Source organism: Chaetodon auriga, chromosome 2, assembly GCF_051107435.1.
Source record: "Chaetodon auriga isolate fChaAug3 chromosome 2, fChaAug3.hap1, whole genome shotgun sequence".
Lineage (NCBI taxonomy): Eukaryota > Metazoa > Chordata > Actinopteri > Chaetodontiformes > Chaetodontidae > Chaetodon > Chaetodon auriga.
The window spans coordinates 4612166-4633101 of NC_135075.1; the positions used below are offsets into that span (position 1 = coordinate 4612166).

General features: G+C 41.7%; 1 protein-coding gene across 4 annotated transcripts in view; it reads left to right on the forward strand.

Annotated features, from left to right (window-relative positions):
• The window catches only part of iqsec1b (IQ motif and Sec7 domain ArfGEF 1b), a 176391-nt gene that overhangs the window by 74493 nt on the left and 80962 nt on the right, over positions 1–20936 (forward strand). For 2 of the 4 annotated variants that reach the window (XM_076750752.1, XM_076750813.1), the window contains exon 3: positions 20166–20219. The exons of the other annotated variants lie outside the window; for them this stretch is intronic. In XM_076750752.1, the coding sequence (XP_076606867.1) occupies positions 20166–20219 (54 nt within the window). The remainder of the gene's footprint in view (positions 1–20165; positions 20220–20936) is intronic. 4 annotated transcript variants of the gene reach the window in all.

A 20936-nucleotide genomic window follows, 5' to 3' on the forward strand; every position in this document is an offset into this window, starting at 1 on the left:
GTCAGCTTATTAAAACAACACTTTGTTCCCCAACAAAAGACATGTGGGTATTTCAGAGGGAGGAGAGAATGAACAAGTGTTTTTTATGTTTTGGCTACAGGGCTAATATCTTTGTAATTGGTGTTAAGCAGCTGCTTGGGCTTCACATATTGATGTGCTGTAGCTGCAGCAGTAGACGCTCCACCCGCCTCTCATTCACAGGCGTTTTAAGGCAGCAGCCCTGCATGGCGTCTCCACCTCAGATATATGGGAGAGGGGTGTTGATCTCAGTAAAGTGTGCCTTGCTGTGCCCTCAGGGAGGAGAGAAGGGGCTGCGCCAAGCTGTAATTGATAGATTGATGGTTCACCCCTCTGGTGCCTAAGGGAAAACAACATACACCCCCCTCTCCCACCCACACAGTAAGCATTGACTGCCATAAACACACACGCAGCAAGATGCTGAGATTGGTGGATCTGGATTGACTCCAGTGATGTGAAACAGATTCACAGCATTACACATACTGTACTTTTTTTTTTTTTTTAGTGTTTCCTTGTAATCAGTGCGATTGTATGTACAAGTGCCAATTGATCCATGCCTCTGCCACCACTCTGGAGGTTAGTTCATGCCAAAGGGGGTAGTGGCCTAGCATGGCATCAGTCAGATTATCTGGTGCAGTTGTAATCAGCTAATCACTGACTGCCACCATGCAGCATCACATGTTCACTGCACTCACTGTCCACAGACTTCTCACTAGTCATGCTTCCTTTCCAGAAATGTGCATGTCATTGTTCATACAGCAGGGGCTTACAGTCGGTTTGATGGAAAATATACACACACAAAACTGCATACTAATTCATAAACAACTCTAAAATTGTGTGTTGTGTTGTATCTGGATATTAGACCAGATTATTTAACCCCTTCAGTGCCACCAGAACACCATGTTCCACTAACTGTCTGAGTTTTGTGAACCTACTGGTGTATCTTGCCGCCAAGTATGTGTGTGTATATATATATATGTGTGTGTGTGTGTGTGTGTGTGTGTGTGTGTGTGTGCCTGTAACTATTCACATCAAATTTACAAATCTGCACAGAAGGTGCGCTGAAAGGACACTTTCTTTAGCTTTCTCCTTCACATTATTTGATTGAAGTTTGCTAACTGCTGTCTAGCATCCTCTTTAACAGCACCAAGCAGCTCCTGCAGATTGTGATAACTTAAAAATGCATGTGCATCACTGGGGAAATTTGGGCATTTTTCTGTTGTAAGAAGCAGATAATTTGAAGAGGCAGGTCTTCCATCAGATATCAGTAATACTCATCCATGCTGTGAACATGCTGCTGAACTGCCAGGTCTTCGAGTCAAGATAATAATCAAACTCTCTGTCTCTCTGGAAGTTGTAATATAAACATTTTCTCCTTCCTTTCAGCCAGAGGCAGACTTTGGCAATTGTTCTGCTGGAGGCGGACAAACATAACTGCAGCATACAATATGCAATAGACAGCTCTTATTCTCCTCTTTGTCAATACGTAGGGTTGCTTATTTGAGAAGGCCAGTGTGGTAATGAGGCTGCGGGCCACAACAAGGCCACAGTGAGTAGTGTGGGTAATGGATGTGTCTTGTGCTTTTGAGCCTTCGGTGATTTGCATTCTGTCTCTCAAAGTTTTCACCCGTTTCCTCTGCCTTTCTGATAATATTCATTTATCTCCAGCCTCTATTTAACTGATATTATTTCTGTTTGCTGATATAATAAATGTGTCCTTTTGATTAAAATGAAAAATGGTGCCAATTCATATCTTACTGATATGGCCAGCAAAGCTCAGAATTAGATTTTGGAGATGCGTAGTTTTAAAATGAATGTTATTACTTCATAATTGCCTCAATTTGGGGATGTCCCAAAACTCAAAGTATTTTGCATAAGCTGGTATAACACCGACTTTCTTTTTTTCTGCTGTAAGCAAAATCCACAGTAGCCTGACTTAATTTTATTCAGAGTATAAGCTCATCTCCTCTTTTCACTCCCCCTCAACTGGGATGATACATGTTCTATGACAAGTAACTGGAAGAATACATTGTTCCTCACAGCAAGACATTACATGCTCTCCCCGAGAAGATCCAAGGCAACATTCATATTGTTGATTTCCATTTTTCGTCATATCTGAAAAAGATGGATTGTGTTGTATTTGCGGGTCCTGGGGAGTACTCTGGGGAAAAAAAAAAAAAAGAAAAGAAAAGAAGAAAGAAAGAAAGTAGAGGGAGACACAGGAGTGGATTTTGCCTCAAGTCCCATCTCACTCCCACAAAAATACTCTTGTCCTGTCCAATCTCTGACAGAGTTAAGGTTCAGACACACTGGATCCGCTGAGGGATTTCCATTCGACGGATCCTAGTCATTTTCTATGGACAGCAGGAGGTCTGGCCACACAGTGCATGATGGATATGACACAGATAGTTGACAGACCTGTCGGCGTATCTGAATTTACATAATCTTGTCAACTTTATGTAAATGAGCCTGTCCGGCACGACGCACCTGACTTGATGTTCCCACAGTCCTCTTCAGATTGCTTTTATACTGATGGACAGAGTGCTAGAATATTATACTCATGTAAAGGTACAGTTAAAGAAATTTTTCTCAAGTGAAAGTACTCCTGCAAAAATGTACTTCCCTAGATAAAAGTAAAAAGTAAATCTGGTGCATCTGGTGATATATCATGCTGCTTAAATTGTAGAACACTTTTCGGGGGACAATTAAATTCTGTGTGAATCGAGCAAAACTAGTGGAACGACATGCCCTGATGTCCAAACCAACAATAAATTCCATTTACTTTTTGCCGCCCGTGCATGCTACTGATCATCAGTTCTAAATATACAATGGCCCTCTTCTGTACAGCCTCACTAGAATTAACCAGAAAAGAGAACAAAACTCAGACAATTAAACACAAATGACCAACAATAAATAAGATCTGTGGGCAGCGAGGCAGGTGAGGCAGGTAATATGAGGTTACAGAAATGAAATAACTGACACTTAAACAGCAGAATAACCAATCACCAAAGCAGACAGCACAGAGATGTGTAAACAGTCTAAACTCCACAGCAGCTGCAGCCACAAACACACATTTAAATTAAGAGAGCTGTTGTTGTTACATAGTGACCTGCTTGAATGTCATTCTGTGAGCTTTATGCACCGCATAGTCCTCAACAGTCTGTTCTTAATTTAGCTTCCACTCATCCTCTCTGTCCGACCATAACCAGTCCCCTCACCCTGTCTGTCCCACCATAAACAGTTCTCTCAGCCTCTCTGTCCCACTATAACCAGTCCATTCAGTCTCTCTGTCCCATTACACTCCTCAAAGTTTTCCAATATTTTGGGCTGAATGAGGCTTTGTGGTTACAGAAATTGTCAGAAACAGCAGAAAATCCTCACACAACCTCACTGGAGGAAGGAGTTCTACAGCAATGTGGCAAACGTAGAGGTCACCACTGGAGGCTCCAGTATGAGCTTTCCAGCATTTGGTCAAACCCAGTGTGCACCTGTTGGTCACACAGTATCTTTTCATGTGTTTGATTTGTGTCACCTGGTGTGCTTGCCAGGGAGTGCATTAAATATGTGATGACTTTTTTTTTTTTTTCCAAATAATAGCATTTACTCATATTAGAACTGAATATTTCTATAGCAAAACTTCCCGTCCTGCGTGCTCTTGTTGACTTTTTTCCTGTCCCCTCCCAGTCATGTGATCAACAATGAAACTAACTTACATCCTGTGAGAATCCCATAGGAATCATGTGACCTTCAGGATTCCCTATAAAATACAAGCCTGTAGAAATATGTGAGTTTACCAGACTCCTGCAGCCTGTAACACACCCCTCTGACTGAACTGTCGGTGTTGCATTGTGGGTGATTGATGCACTAGATTTTGTCAAGGAGGAAAAATACATGAAATAGAAATCTCAGACATGTCTGATTTTCATGCACTGATTTTTCATCCCTGTAGAGGTCATTTTCAGCAGTCCCACTCCACACAAGTATAGACTGCTATATCCCACTGTTGCCTTGGTTTGCAATATTAGTGTTTAAAAGCCAACGACTCCATCCTCCTTTCTTTTATCTCCACAGTGAATTGCAGTGAAGGCTTTTCAGAACTGAAAAAGAAGTGTCTTGTATTCACTTTTTGCTATGAACGTATGTTTTCTTGGTTTGAAAATGAACTAGATTCAAGCATTGTAATCTGGCTGTGAACCATTGTCATATTCAAGCCCTTCCTTTGAAGCAACAACAGCAGCGTCAACAGTGTTTGACAAGGCTATTTGTTGGTGTGTGTCTGTTAAAATGTCATCCTAGTTACTCTGTGGGCAGTATATGTGCGTCACATAAGCTGTATGGGTGTATAAACACACACCACATCCAAGCTGTGTAATGCATACACAACCTGATCTGACTTTTGCAGAGTAAATCTGTAAAAGGAATGTAAATGTAAATGTAAATGTAGCCAGAGTTTGAGCTATAACATGAAAAGGGAACATCTTCTGTGTCATGCAAAGACTGCATGAACGCCTCAAGCACTAGTGCTGAGGGTGATTTAAAACCCCCATCACTGTCCTTTTGGGATATTTGATCAGTTGTAGCCATGGTTACAGAAGAGAAGTGTTTAAGGCAGTTTGGGAGCTCAAGGATGGAGGCAGAACATAAAGTCAAGGAAAAACAGTGAGATAATGATGAAAGTTAATCAATAAGGCGGCATGAAATGAAAATGAATATATATATATATGGTTGAGTAAAAGTGAAAGTACAAGTGAGACAGTACTTTTCAAGTTAATTACTTATTTATAAAGTAAAGAGTACAGTTTTATTGCTGTGGATCATTCCCACATTCAGCCAGAGGTTAGCTCAGACCAGGCAGGCTGGCAGAGCCATAGGAGCTGTGGCTGCTTTTTAATTTTCAGTCTGCCATCCACACTGAAGGAATGGATGTTCATCTCTACTTCACATTTTTCTCAAGACCAAGATAATAGTCACATGAGGTCCTGTGTCACGCCTGCAGTTTTAATTCTTTTTGGCTTTCTATACACATGCTTTACTTTAATCTGTGTATTCATCCAGGAAATCTACCTTTCTTATTCATAGATAATATTTAGATTTAGACTGAAACTCCATGAAACCCCATCATAGGTGTAGATATACGTATGAATGGAAGGGACCTGTCCTTACCAATGCTAGGACACTACTGAATTGTCTCTGAATTGTCTTTAACAATCTCAAATTATGTCTTTTAATAATAGATATTTTAATTACACAAAAGGTTAACCAGTAATGTCTATGCAGAGTTGCTAGCTGCAGCACAGGCAGTGATGTCTGTTAGATGAATCAACAGACTTTGAAGATATTGGTATTTATGGTTTGAATCAGTCAAACAACACAGAATCAAGCCTGCAAGAAGTGATTTTGTGGCCACTTGGGGGCAGCAGAAATGAGCTGCGAACAGAACATTGACATATAGCATGATCACCTTTTAAGTTGATATGGTGAACGCGTTAGCAAACAGTTTCTTATTTTCATGTCCAGCAATTATGTAGCAACATTATAATTCACTTGGACTTGTGTAAGGTCAATACTGACTCTCTTTCAGCTTTGTTTTTGGTCTCTACCAGCCCCTGAGGGAAATGTCTGGCCATTTAGCTGCTAAATGCTCCACTGTGTTCACCAGCTGGTCTCTAACTTTGTCTATTTGCTGTTTGGTGAAACAAAACAGTAAAGAATGAGCTGAAACTCACTTTAAAGCTCTATTAAGATGATGGGTTATGTTATGTTAAAAGATAGGAACAAAGTTTATTCATCTGTAAGATTTTTTTTCGACCAAGGGTCCTCAGTATCCATCGTTTATTATCTAATAGCATCTCTACACCATTTTCAGAGGTGGATCTTCATTTGAGATAGTATTTTATGGGTCATTACAATATGGAGATTATTTACATGTTAAATCAGCCATGGGCGGCACGGTGGCGGAGCAGGTAGTGCGCGTCACCAAGAAGGTCACCAGTTCGATCCCCAGGTCGGGCGGGGGCCTTTCTGTGTGAAGTTTGCATGTTCTTCCCGTGCTTGCCTGGGTTCTCTCCGGGCACTCCGGCTTCCTCCCACAAAAACATGCTCATTAGGTTAATTGGTGACTCTAAATTGTCCTCTAAATTGTGAGTATGAGTGTGAATGGTTGTTTGTCTGTATATGTGGCCCTGCAATCGACTGGCGACCTGTTCAGGTGTACCCCACCTCTCGCCCGTTGACAGCTGGGATAGGCTCCAGCCCCCCGCAACCCTGAAAGGGATAGGCGCTATAGAAGATGAATGAATGAAAATCAGCCATGACATGTCCAGCTGGTATATTCTGAACAGGATGCATCATTTTATGAGGACAGTCCTGGGAGCAGCAGCTTGACCAACACAGTCATTCATACCAGCAGGCTCACAGGTGACCTCTGATGCCAAAGTGAAATTTCTGGCTACACTGTAAGGTCATGAATTGATCAGAATCAGAATCAGAAAAAGCTTTATTGCCAAGTACGATATTACACATACAAGGAGTTTGTTTTGGTGATGTCGGTGCATGACAAATCTTCTAAAAAAAAAAAAAACTATTAAAAAGTAAAAAATATAACAATATAAATATATATACACAGTCTGGTTTTTTTTTCAGAATAAAAAGAGCAGTACAGCTGGCAGTGATACAGTAAAATAACAAGGAAATCCAAGCTGAGCGTTAATGTAACGCATAGAGTTATGGCAATGTCAGTGTGACAAGTAGAGGCAGAGGTGGAGTGTGAAGAGTGTCGGGTGGGTTCCGGGTGTTGTTGATAAGTGTTCTTGTGGTGTGAGGTTTTGGTCCTGATAGACCGCAGCCTCCTGCCAGAGGGGAGTGTCTCGAAGAGTTTGTGTCCGGGATGAGAGGGATCAGCCACAATCTTTCCTGCACACTTCAGGGTCCTGGAGGCGTACAGGTCCTGAAGAGATGGGAGATTGCAGTCAATCACCTTCTCTGTAGACCGAATGACACACTGCAGTCTGCCCTTGTCCTTGGCGGTGGCAGCAGCGTACCAGATGGTGATGGAGGAGGTGAAGATGGACTCCATGATGGCTGTGTAGAAGTGCACCATCGTTGTCTTTGGCAGGTTGAATTTCTTCAGCTGCTGTAGGAAGTACATCCTCTGCTGTGCTTCCCACTTGAGGTTCTGGGAGATGACAGTTCCCAGAAGGCGGAAAGACTCCACAGTGTCAATATTGGAGTCACAGAGGGTGATGGGAGCAGGTGAGGCTGAGTTCTTCCTGTAGTCCACAACCATCTCCACTGTCTTTGATTGAGCAATAAAAGCAAGTGCAAGTATTTGAGATGGTTTGAAGATTACAGAATCCCAGCAGAATCAAGATCTGTGTGTGTGTGTGTGTGTGTGTGTGTGTGTGTGCCACACACAGCCAAAAACATGAATACACTGCCCTCCAACAGGCGAAATAGAACTGTGTAAAAAAAATTGATTAACGAATTTAATCTGTTTAAAAATGATAAAGATAAAAACATCAATCTACCAGAGAACAACCTTGTGGATGTTTTTACATTTCGCATTTAAGTCCATCAATCAAATCAGTGTGTATCCATGATCCTATACTTAAAACCTTCCAGTTAATTAATTCAGTACAAGTTAATATAGCCTATGCTTAATGCCTTTATAAATAAGTGGGAAAATACTGGCAATGTAGCCAGCAGGAGGGGGTTTGTTAGGAGTGGGAGGTCCTCGGCCATGATTTATAGTAATCCATAAAGTACTCTGTCTTTTGCAACTTCAAACTTGGCATTGCTCAGTCAGCTTGTTTACATGTTAATAGCCACTATGGATAGGATCACACGCAGCTGGAAGCATAATATATGAAAATGAATTTACAGTACACATGTAGAAAGGTCTCTATTTTGGTCTCTAACCCTAACCCTAACCCATTTTGAAGTGGAAAATGCTTTAACTCACCCATTTTACGAAGTATCCTACTTCAAGCCTCCACAGAAAACACAGCTGGCATGCAACCAAAGGTGGAGTCTGGGTAGCAGGAAAAAAAACCCCTGCTCCACTCAGCCTGTGTGACGCATCACATTTGTGCTCCATGTAGTTCAGCTGTATGGCATAGAAACATAGAGCAACTTCACAGACACACACCTCTTCACATGAATATGAAAACCAAACCAATCCTGTCATACATATTCTACTACTTTACCATCTCTCTGGTCAATAAGCTGTTATCTTTATATATATTTGTCTTAAACAGGCTAAGGGCCAAATTTTTTCACAACCTGACACACCTGATGTGGAGGTGTCACTGCTGAGTGTCGAGTTTAGACAAAAAAGTCTTTCCAGTTAGTTTGACAGCTGGTGTTCATGTTCACTACAAATTAAAACGGAGGAGGAAAGCGATCAGTTCTGCTCTGCTGCTGCTGCTGCTGCTGAGAGTGTCGCGTGCTCTCTTTATCTGCTGTCTTCTTCTTTTCCCAACATAAGAGCTCTCATTTGCTCCACTTTTACGTACTGAATGCAGGGGATGCAGTGATAGATTTCCATAGTGCACTGAGTCATTTGCACAGCAAGAGCATAAAACAGATCCATTCATTGCTACAACCAAAAATTGGATTGCCATGTCACTCTAATTCTATAACAACATGTGTAATCCTGTCCTGGATTTTCAAATGAAAGGGGGAAAAATGTCAGCATTAAGATGTTGTCAGGCACTGCAAGAGAAAATAGAAAGCCAGGTTTGAAGCAGGCTGGGCTTGGATCATGTTCTTCTTAAAACGAAAACGCACTTTAAGTTCCTTTAACTATCTCCTGACAGGCTGTGCTCTTCAGTGCAGCAGACTTGCTTCAGCAGCATTAAGTGTAAAGCATCCAGCAGGCACAGAGGCATGGCTGCGAGGCTGAGGAGCTCTTTGTGTGTGTATGAGTGTGTACAATGCATGTATGTGTGTGGGGGCAATATCAACATCATTTTAACACCCTGTTAGAAGAGGCTTTTATATCTGTGGCTTCTGGACAAACTGTAACCACACACAGTCAATAGGTCACTCAGACACAAGCTCCTCTTGAGTCTTGCAAGTGTGAGCGTGTTCCAGTGCAACAGTCACATGGGAAAAAATGAACAACATCCATTGTCATTAGTCAGATCATCTCTTTGTCATTATTGAACTGCAGTGAATATTTCGCCTGGTTTCCAGATCTCTCAGTCGCTGCACCCTGCTGATGTTTTCAGTGATGGTGGAGAAAAAAAAAAACAAAAAATCAAGTGACATCACTTGATTCATTTAATTAGATTTCATGCAGCTCCCTCTCATGCTGTACTCCCCAACACCTGTAAACATATTCAGATTTAGAGTGAAATCAGCAGAGCTCCCCTTGTAGAATAGGGATGTCGTCTTCTTTTGCCAGAGCCAGAAAAATTGTTCATTCATGGAAAATGGCCACAAACAAATAACAAGTCTTACATTTACACGCAGCTTTAAATGTCATGGGCAGTGCTAGAGGTGCCTCCTGTCTGCAGGATACAACTCCATCATTTCCTCTGACTTTTGACTCCATCATTAGTCCATTATCATGTAAGAGTAACACAGCAGATTATAGTTTAAAGCAAAGGGAAGGCTTAGCAACAGACACAATATACTACCAACATGTTTCCCTCTTTTAACCATGACCACAGTCTTCTCCACAACCTTAACCAAGTCGTTTTAGCTGTCTAAACCTAACCAAACCATTAACCACAGAGATGGCTCATCAGAAAACACTCACATTCATATTCATATATTATCATAGGCTTTTTTGTATTTAAACATTTAACATATGGTCCAATTTACTTGTTTCTGAGGTTGTGAACCACATCTCACAGCCTTGCTCACTGAATGGTGTTGCTCAGTTGTCATTGAGGTGGTTTAGTTGTTATTACGTTGTTGGCCATGTATGGGAAGGGGATGGTAACCCCTGGCTTTGCTCAGAGATGGTCTCTGGTGTGAGATGGGAATGTCTCTGAGCTTTTCCCAGCCAGTTAATGGTTAATCCAAAAAGAGCAGAAATCTGGTTGTATTTTGTTTTTAAGTGAATATCACTTTCATTAAAATGCTATAGTTAGAAGTCTGTCTTCTCAGTAACTTATGACTGTATTAACTCTCACTGTGAGTTTCACAGGAGCCACCTCGCTTGATCACTCAGAGCTGCTGTTGTGTTCAGAAGAAGAATGCAGAAGTTTCCAAAGATTTATAATACTCCTTATTGTCTTGTTTAGCAATGCATAAAAGTAATAATGAGTCAGAGCAGATAAATCAATGTATGAGTTTCTGTTTGAGCAGAGAGGAAGAAACCAAAATGGTTTTGTGTTCGGTTCACTCTGCACACAGCTCTGATATCTATAGTAATGCGCTGAGAGGAAACAGTTTCTAATGTTCTGCATTCATTAGCCTACTTCCAAACCATTTGTTTTGATCCGCAGCAGCCGAAATGTTATGCATACAGTGTGACCTCCTTTTGTTTGAGTAAAAATTCAGCCCACGTGGAAGGAAGCTGTTTGTGGAATCTGTCTTTGAAAGACAGATGTTAAGAAATATCTTCTACTTTCTTTCTTTTCTCCATTAATTTATTTATTACATGATGTTTCCAAGGACACAGAAATATTATGTGTGTGCATGCATCTCATGTAATTGTGCATGACAATTACTGTCTGGCAGCTAGAGCGGGCCACAAAAGATTTATTCTAGAAGGCGTACACTTACTCAGTTTCCTCCCCATTAGCTTCACCATGTTTATGCGTACGTATGCTCTTTATGTTTATTTTTGCAATATTAGTTGTTCTTTCTTGAATAGTATTGCACAATGGTAACATATGGGGACAGGATGTTCATCCTGCTGTTGTCAAGAGGAAGGTACCAGATACAGCAGGCCAGTACTGACAGTTTTTCATTTCACTGTGCCTTTCACTGTCCCTCATATGATTACATGTGACAAATAAACTGGATTGAGTGATTGATTGATGGGTTGACCGTTTACTAGGCGGGACTCCCCAGTTACTGCTGCTATGATTGTGAAGTGTCTCATTCTAGCATGGCACTATGAAGGTCAGAGTAATACTGGTGCCAAATGTACCACTTGAAAGAACCATGGATTTTTGTCCATTTGTTTTGTCCACCAGTACTATCAGATTTTATCAACTGTAGCTAGCTAGTGGAAGCTAATACTAAAGCTAAAACATTTGAATGTTTCAAGCAGATCCCTCTTAAACAAGAAGCTTGTAAAAGCCTATTAAATATGCACATGATGGCTACATACATGATAAAATGCTGAGGCGAAAGCACCATTTGGACAATTAAGCAGCACAGCAGCTAGATTTCTGCACTAGTGTTCATATTTTCAAAGCGCATGTTCACTTTTTCAAAAGGATTTGAGGATGATTTTGGTAAAGTCTGGTAAACGTAACACTAAGTTTTGTTAGAGTTGTTAAAGTTTACCTCCCCAAATCAAATAAACAGCAATACAGAGCCGCTAACATTAACCTAAACTCTGATATATTGGCACCCTGGCTATCATAGGGTGGATGTGCCTGTCTTTAACAGGTATTTTTCTAATATAGCCTCTAACCTCACATAGTGTAGTTGACTAATGACATGCCCCTTACCTGTGGAAGTAACACTAAGTCACCACTGCAAGTTGTATGATAGTTAGCCAGGCATGCTAGTGTTTGTGGCTTACATTAGAGAAGACAAACACAGTTTAATCCATTCCTTAGTCCTCACACTCTTGCTCTTGTGTGTCTGGGTTTACAAGGCTAAAAAAAGAAGCAGAGCAGTATGTTGAGAAATCCAAAGCTTGGCTTGCCATGCCTTGTTAGTTGTTTGGCTACGACTGGATATTCTCTGGTGCTGAAACAGTAAATTGTAACAAGTGGTAGCACTGGTATTATTAACATATTGTAGTGTCTCATCTAGTTTTCCTGCCTCGCAGTTGGCTGTAGAGGGGTGACGCCAGATTCTCAGTCTCTCGACCTTTCACAGAGAGAGACATGAAGGGGCAGGAGGCCCTCCCAAGTCCAAGGCCAGATTGACAGTTAGATTGGGTGAGCAACAACACTTCTCATCTCTCACCAAGACTCCAGGAGTCAAGGCCAAATTAGATTAGATCCTCTCATGATGAAGTTCTTCTTGCCGTTGACCTTGGGAATCATTCAATTGTAATTTAATTTAAAGCCCGTACAATCTGTTGAATGATCACTTTCGACATGGAAACAAACACCCTCCTTGTCTTCTCCTGGCAGTGTTGCAGGGAGGAATTACCCTCCCTGCAACACTGCCTTCCAGTGAGGACGTTACCCCCGTCTAATTTGAATGCCTGATAAAGTTGTTTATATTTTACAAAATAACCAAATCTCACTGGGTCTGTAAGCATGGCCATTTCAAAACATTCCTGAACACCAAAGGAACCCTGAGATGCCGATGTTGAGTCAGATCAATGGTGCATCACTGCACAACCCCCGCTGTGAGAATCAGAGGGAAATATGCAGATATGCCTCCTGCAGAGTCACAGCCTCCATTCTTTTGACCCAGGTTATTGCTCTGCTCTTTGTTGACTTGACTGCGACGGTTCCCTGTCACACTTTGTGTGCAGTGGAACGGGAGATAATTAACTGTAATGATAATGGCCGCCATTTGCTATTTCGATTAGTATCATTTTAATCATCATTACATTGTTGTCTGGCTGTGACATGACATTAATAGGATGTGGTGATAGTGTGTACATTGCAAGGGCGATGGCAGTGCTCGACAGGCCGGAGAGGAGCAGCTTCCTGTTCTGTCTGCTGGAGATGGGGAGAGAGGTGTCGTAGAACACCGGCAGAGCAGGAAGTTGAGTACAAAGTCGTTCTGTCACAAAACAGAGCAGAGTGAAGCACATGCCACTCAGCTGAACTGACATTCATTCAGTGAATTAAAGATCACATTGAAAACAGCTTCCATCCACTATTCAGTTTTCATGGCATTAAGAAGAAGTACACTTTCTGCACGTACAAATGTGGATCCTTTTGGAGTTAATGATCTCATATTCAAATGTTTACAAATTATATCCAGATGAGTTGGATGTATCAAATAGAATAATGCATAAGCTACATGATGCTGCTGTACATACAGTGCATATCTTTGCTGCTAGTGAGGAATGTCAATCCAGTTGAGACTTCATTTGATATACTGATCTCTGATCTGGCAGCACCTTTTTATGTCTCCACGAGGCACCAAATATGCCATAATTCTTTCCCAGATTGTCACATACAAGTTTTTTCCAGTAGGTCAGTTGTTGTTTGCTAGTTAAGGCATGTCCTAACCCTTGAAGTGTGAGCATCGATGACTTAAGAGTGGTGCAATGGATGAAAACTATGTGCTGAACATTGCTCAGCTGAAGTTGGAAATGTCTCCAGAAACAATCAAACATGCCAAAAAGTTTGTTTGCATCAGGTAGAGGAGGTTGAGATCAGGAAACACTTATTGTTCAGTGGACGAAATAGTGGGTTGACAAATCAAGCTTGGGAGCATGTCACATTTTATTTACTTCATATTTAAGAAGAATGCAGGCAGGTCAAAGTCTTTTAGAATAATAATAATAGATCATTACTTTGGGCAATGAGCACCTCCTTAGGGTTGACATTTTTCAAAATAAATGATAAAAATCTTTTTTCTGCCTTTCCTTTCTTTTCCCACTGAAAATGTACTGAACCATGAACCCAAAACCAAGGTGCATACTAAAATATGGATTTCATGTAGTGTTACTTCACTAGTGCACTATATTCTCACATACATACAATATGTTTTAACTGCTATATATATAATCACTCTACTTATATATTGTCATTCTCACACATGCAGATACTTTACTTACATATATATTTCTACCTTCTTTCTTTGTTATACGTGACTTGTAAGTTCTGGTCATATTTTCAAATGTATTTCATTCAGATACTTAAAGTCTGTGATATTAAATGTGCATATATAAAAGTGAAAATACCTGTACATGAGTGTCAAGTATGGTTCGTGCAGCTCTTCATACGGCATTGAAATGCCATCCCAGGCATAAAAAGGTGGGGAGTGTGATCCACTTTGACACATGACATGTCATTTTACATTGTTCAGAGTGTGTGTGAGAAGATTTTAAACACACACATGCATGCACACACACACACACACACACAAATCCTCTTCACTTAAAAATGTGCAGTGCTGTGGGCACAGCTGGGTGCAAAACGCACTGGTGCATCATTATGTTTTACAGATTAGACTGACACGTTGTTTCTGTGGGTTTTTGTTCCAGGTATCCAATTTTTATTTTTATTTTTTTTTTATCTTGTGCCGTTTTGCCCTGGAATACATTACTGTTCATATTCATTTGATCTTTCATGCTTCACTGAAGGTTAACATCTTCACTGGCAGTGATGATTTAATAAACTGAGGCAGGGTTTTTTTTTGTTTGTTTGTTTGTTTTTTAAGTGATTTTAAAGTGCATGTGAAGCAGTATTTACAACACAACATGTAATTAGCAGCTTGGTTGTTAACAAAATGAAATTAGGGGCCTGTAAATATGGTTAAATATCCAGTTTTTCCACGGCCTGTCAATCAATGCGACTCTGAGGGGGGAGATGAAGTATTTCTGACCGTGAGAATGAGTCTGCTGACCGAAAACGCCGGTCCTACACAGGGCACACAGTCACACACAGTCTCTGGCTTCCAATCAAACAACTGGCCTGTAGGTCAGGCAGTAGTCTGTGGATGAAACACAGAAATCCAATAAAATATCAACCAAGTTTTGGATCCGTAGCGTAAGATTGAAGGTGAGTGCAGCAGGTTTGGAGCACTACACTGTCGACAGGGTTATCGCCATGCATAGACAGTGAAACTAAATTATTCAGGTGTGCCTTTGGCCTCATGTGAACCATGATGAAAGTAGATTTTAGATTAACAATGTGTCGACACTGTCCTTTTGCTCTGACGCAAAAGTCCAGAGAGACATGTGGGGCAGGCCCCATTGGGTGAAAACACACTGCCCTCTGTTGGTCCAAAAGCATTTATTGGCTCCAGAATGTGACCACATTCACCCACACACACACAAGGACACACAAGTCTAAAGCCTCACGATCCAGTCTTATTCATACCATTATTAAAATCATGTAGCTACTGACTCAAATGATATCAGTGACAACATGGGGTCATCATGACGAAATGAATCATCTTGAAGGGTGAAGCAAGATATTCAACAATCGGTTGTTGTTGTGGGGAAGCAGGAACTACTTTTTGGAGACTTAATTAGCCAGAAATCCTGCAAGATGAAGATTGAAGATTGAAGAAAGTGATGAGACTTGATCAAATCAGTAAAATCACTAGCCAGAAAACCTCAAAATTAGTTTCAATTCTCCAGAGCATTGAGGAGAATTGCAAAGTTGGAAGATAATGCTCTGAGAGTTTTTCAGGGTTTCATTTGCTGTTGACATCAGCTTTCTTTTATTCACTGAAGGCTTATGCACAGCTTATGTTGACTGTGTGTTTTATAACATGAAAATGCTGGATGCATATGTTTGACATGCTGAGTTAAAACGGAAAATTGCTAATATTAATTCATGAATAATATTTGTTAATTAGATTACACGTGAAAACAGATGTCAAACCGGTCTGACACCCTGTGCTTCGTCAGGCTCCATTAGGTTTGGGAGGGTAGTAGAACTCTAATGAGGCGGACTTTACATAAACATGTCAGCTGAACTTGGCTACAGGAGTTTTGCTGAGGCTCTGCTGCAGATGTGAGGCAGGACAGCCGGAGGAGGGAGACAGTGACCACAGAGATGGGAGTGTCTCTTAAACAACTTTCCCTCCAATCACCCTCACACACAGGCACCCGGGCGCTCACACACAGTCCATCACTGCAGCTCACTCACTCCTGTCCTTACTGCTGCTGTTGCTGCATTCAAGTGATTAGCAAAGCAATGAGACAATCTGCAAAATGGCTTTCGTCACACAGAACCCACGCTCAATAAGCTGCCATATCATGTACCGCACTGAACAATCTTGTGATTGAATTGCCACTTCATAGCCTCTTTCCCATCCTGCTTCTTGTGTTTTTCCGACTGCAAGCGGAGTAGTGCAGTTACTGGAGTGATGTGTTTGTGTGTTGTTGTTGTTGTGAGCCCCGGGCTTTTTTCTCTGATCGGGAAGAGTCTCCTCTTCTGGGCCCTAATGCCTGCCTTTCAGTCAATGCTACAGCAATATGACTCCACAGAAGCTCCAGCTACCTACAAAGCAATACGCCTCCTCCCACTCTACACCCTTCACCAGCTTCCTCTCTGACTGAGAAGATTGAAGACATGCCTCTGAATCTCATAGCTCTAAAGCACCATATGCTGTGAATAACTGTGTCTGAAGTTCCCCCTGCTAAGAAAACTACAGGAAAATAAAAGATCCCGCTCTTATTCCAGGTGTTTTTGAGCACCTCTGCTTTATTGTTTTTAATATGGAATTGATAGCACAATCTTTCTGTGGCAATAGATGTATCCATTGTTGTTTACTCTACGAAGTGACCGGAAGCAGGACTGATTGACATTATCCCAGCAGTCATGTCCAGCAGTACTCATCATAAAACTCATCTCCTCCCCATAAGCCTGTTACATAATGGACCATTAGGCTCATTCTGCCCAAGGATTAGAGGCGGTGAGGAGAGAGCTCAGCAAGAGACAGAGGGACAGAGATATTTTTTGCCTCCAGATGTGTGCTGATGATGTTGTTTCTCCTTTGAATCAAAGCTCTGGATATTTCACAGCCAAAATATTTGCTTGGGATCACAGTGATGTCCATGGCTTTGTTGGAACAAGCTTGTTTTCATCTTTACTGCTTTCATTCCAGTCCTCTTCTTCCAGCCACATGTCACTAATGACTGAACTGAGGTTCTCATCTGCTGGAGTCCAGACTGGGTTAAATTGATAATGCCCTGCTCAGCACTGTCAAACCAAGGCTTCTTCTTGATGGTGGCAGAGAACCATAGGTGCTTAATGCACACATCAGGACAAAGTTACTAAATTTAGTCCAGTTCACCAGAGACCAGTTCCTAATGATGAATCAGACTCGAGATGTGTGAGATCAGTGTCGCTCTGGTCTGCATGTCTCTAACGATGCATGATGGTTGGACTGTAGAAGTAAGATGATGGTCCTCGGGGGTTTTATCCTTGCCCTGCTGTCGAGCAAAGGGTTTGCAAAGTCAGATGTATGCTATGCAGTGAGAACATGCATCGACTGAACCAGTAAGATTCACCAAACATGTCCCCTGTGCATTTTCTCCATGGCTGTGAGCAGACTGAAAACACCTTCCAATAGGATCAAGTCACATATGCTAACACCAGACAGGGCACCGAGAGGGAGAGATTTGTGGACCTGCAGCCATGTCAGTGGTCTCTCTTGTCTGGGTCTAAGTAGAATGGTACTGAATGTCAGCAAGTCTCTGGAGAGGGGAAGGAGAGGATCTTTCACCCATTGCTATTGTCATGACAACTGCTGTAAAGGCCTTGCCTGTGATTGATGTTTCAGCGCTTCCTTCCGCCTCGCCTCTTGTCATGTCAAAGTGGTTCAGCCATTTCTGCGCAGTGTGTATTCCTGTGAGGAATGCGGAGCTGAGTGTGATACATGCAAAGCATATTCGGCAGTCATGTTATCTGCTGAGTGATGGTGCGGCTTCTTATTCTGTTGTTAAGCAATTTGCCCGCCCCCTGCCTATCTGCAGCCTTCCTTTGAATCACACAATAGCATGATTGACTCCACCCTCCTTTCCCTGTCTCTGATTAAGGTATGCATCTTCCAGGCTACACAAATTCACTCATGTGCTGCAGTTAGATGGATGATACGACTGAAATTCTTTCAGTGCATCCTTGCTAAAACCAGCATTTGCTCATCAGCTTTGCTGGCTTCATGCATTTTAAGTCAAGAGAGAAAAGGTCATCTCACTGCAAACTGAGAAAATGCTCGACCCTCTTTTCCTGACATGCTCTGTAGTGTCATTCGGTTGAATTACTTCTCCTTGGTTGTCCTTTTTTGCAGGTGACAACGTGCCACCAGTTTCTCTCCGCACAGACAGGTCCATTAACAGCTGCTGAGGTACTTTCACTGCCTAATAGGGGGCTGTTGGCCTGTGTGTTGCTGTTTAAGCTAACATTACTGTACTTTACAGCAGCTGATAGAATTTGGTACTTGAACAACTCCTGTTAGATGAAACAACTGTATGTTACTGCAAAGCTACTGAGCTGAATCTGTGCACAAGCATATCCATGTAACTGTGAATTTCATTCAGAGGATACTTCCCAAATTATTGCTCCTGTGTGTAACTGGACTGTTTCTTCAGGACAAATTTCACCCAACACTACAGCCATTTCAGTACATCTGGCTCGGTTGCATACTCAACAAACAAGACTAGTAGTGTTCATGAGTGGGAGGCCGGTGAGGGATCATGTGCTTGTTACTACACTTGTGACCCTGATGGTTGCTAGCATTAGCACTAAACACAAAGTACAGTTGAAGCCATAAAACAAAGTACTGGACAAACTGAAATTCTGACCTGATGTTTCACTACAAACCAAAATTCACAACCTTCATGGTGGTGCCGCAGGAAAGATCAGGGGATCACCGAAGTCAGGACCATGAATGCCTGTACATATGTCATGGCAATTAATCAGATAGTTGAGAGTTCAGTCTGGACCAGTGTGGTCTTCCGACTGACTGACCAACCAACATTGCCACCCATAGAGCCCTGCTATCAGGTTTAGTAAATTATTTTAAAATATTTCTGTCACACAAAATAGCATTTTTGCTTTTGTCTTGTTTTTCTTCAATTTTGCCTTGTTTCTTGTGAGATACTGGATATTTTCCCCTCCTCAATCTGCTGAAAATCCTTTAAATGAAACAGTCAAGGTCAGTGAAATCACCTTTTGGTTGAACTGCCCTCAACTCAACTCCTAATGTCCTAACCTGAGGTAAGGGGTTTTTTTTTAAGGGCTCACAGACCAAAAATGTTGGAAACGTGTGTTTTGCCATTCTGATGAAGGTTCTTGCTGGCTGGGAGGTAGAATAGAGCAGTCTTGACACCGTACTATGAGTATGTTGCAGCTTTTGCAGCATTTTCTTAGTGTAGTCTCTGCTCACTGAATCTGCCTGTTTGCCAGAAAAGCTCATAGGCAGCAGTATGGAATGCGATTAAAGCATGAACCTGCCCAGCCATTTGTACAGTGCTTCATTAGCTGCAGAAGACTCATCAGCTCTGGATGAGAAGCGCAGAAAGGATTTGATTCCCTCATGCCCTTCCCTCTGTGGACCTGCCCTCAACGCAGCCAGTGGTTTCCATAGAGACCATCGGACCAATCCCCTCTCCTCTTCTCAGTACTGTAGTACAGTGAGCCGTCGCATAGCATGCTACATTGGTCCCTTTCCAGTGAGATAATCCTTGCTTGGTCAACACTGTGCAAATACACACACACACGTAAGAGCAGACATGGAGTCGATGGTGCAGGTGGGACACATATGTAAGAGATTCTTCTGAAATGTAATGTATTGTGTATACTTATAGTTACAGAGTATGATAAAAGAAAAAAAAGTATGTTGTCACTGTGTTATGCTTTTACATTGTATTTGTGGTACTATTTGCTTTAGAGTTTGACTTGACGTGAAAAATCAGTGCAGTAAATCCCGACCCAACACATGTTCAAGATCCATAGGCCAGCCATTTGAAAAAAATATTCACATTTGAACGCCTCATATTCACAAACTAATCTGTCATTCACTGTTGTTGTTCCTCCAAACACTTATAGATATAGACCATATCGATAGGATTAAGTAGATTTAATGCATATACAGTACTAATCTATGGACATGAATATAGATTAAGTAGGTTAAATGCAGGAGAGAGTGTGTGCTTTGGCTGCTGCTAATGAGATGTGTGTTGTGCTGTTACATCATGAGGTTACTGTACGTGAGCCATCATCCCCACTGTGACCAAGCTTGAATGAGCAGCACGCCAAGTCAGGGTGTGTGTATGTGAGTGTGAGTAGGTGGATGACCGAGGAAGATTTAACTGAATGCTAGTCAGTGTGTGCCTCAGCTTTCTGCTCTCCTGCTCCCCCCAGACCAGACACAGAAGTTCCCAGCTCTACCATGACTCACAGATACCATCATCACTTGTGAGTAATACTGTAAATGTTGCATGCTGGGGGAATCTGGAGGAATGGGGTGCTGGTCAAGGAAATCTGAGATTTAGGATTGACCAGCAAAAACTTGATGCATGGAGTCAAATACTTAACTTTTGTTTCCTATTACCTGTCTATTTGTGGAGTGGCGTGATTTGCAAAAGAGATCTAATAGCAAATGTGGAGTCACGGTGTAGTTTTTTCGTTTGTGCTGCTCTGTGCATGTGCATGTGTTTTTGTGTGCATGCATGTTGTCGGCCCAAATAACGAGAGATGCTGCCGTAGGCTAAAACAGACTCCACGCAGACTTTTCTGCTGCACCAACAGAAGTAAAGGTGGACTGTATTTGCATAGCACTGATGATGTCACACCAGTGGAGCTATTTTTAGAAAGGGGTCTGAAGAAGGCAGGCTTTTTTCCCCTTCCTAGAGTGTTATTATTATCGAAAGCCTTTCACCAGTGCATCCTCTTCTCACAGCCTTTTTAATCTCACTGTTTTGGTCAGTTTGAAGCTTTCAGTTGTCTCAGACTGCTCGTTGAATGCACATTACCTTGTTATGGCTGCTTTTCCCCACACACAATCAGATTTTTGAAAGATGTTATTATAGGATCCAGAAAGAAAGCAGTAAGATGCAATAAAATAAGACAAATCTCTGCATTTATCCAATAATTTGCAACCTGTTCTTCATTAAACATACAGAATTTATCTAA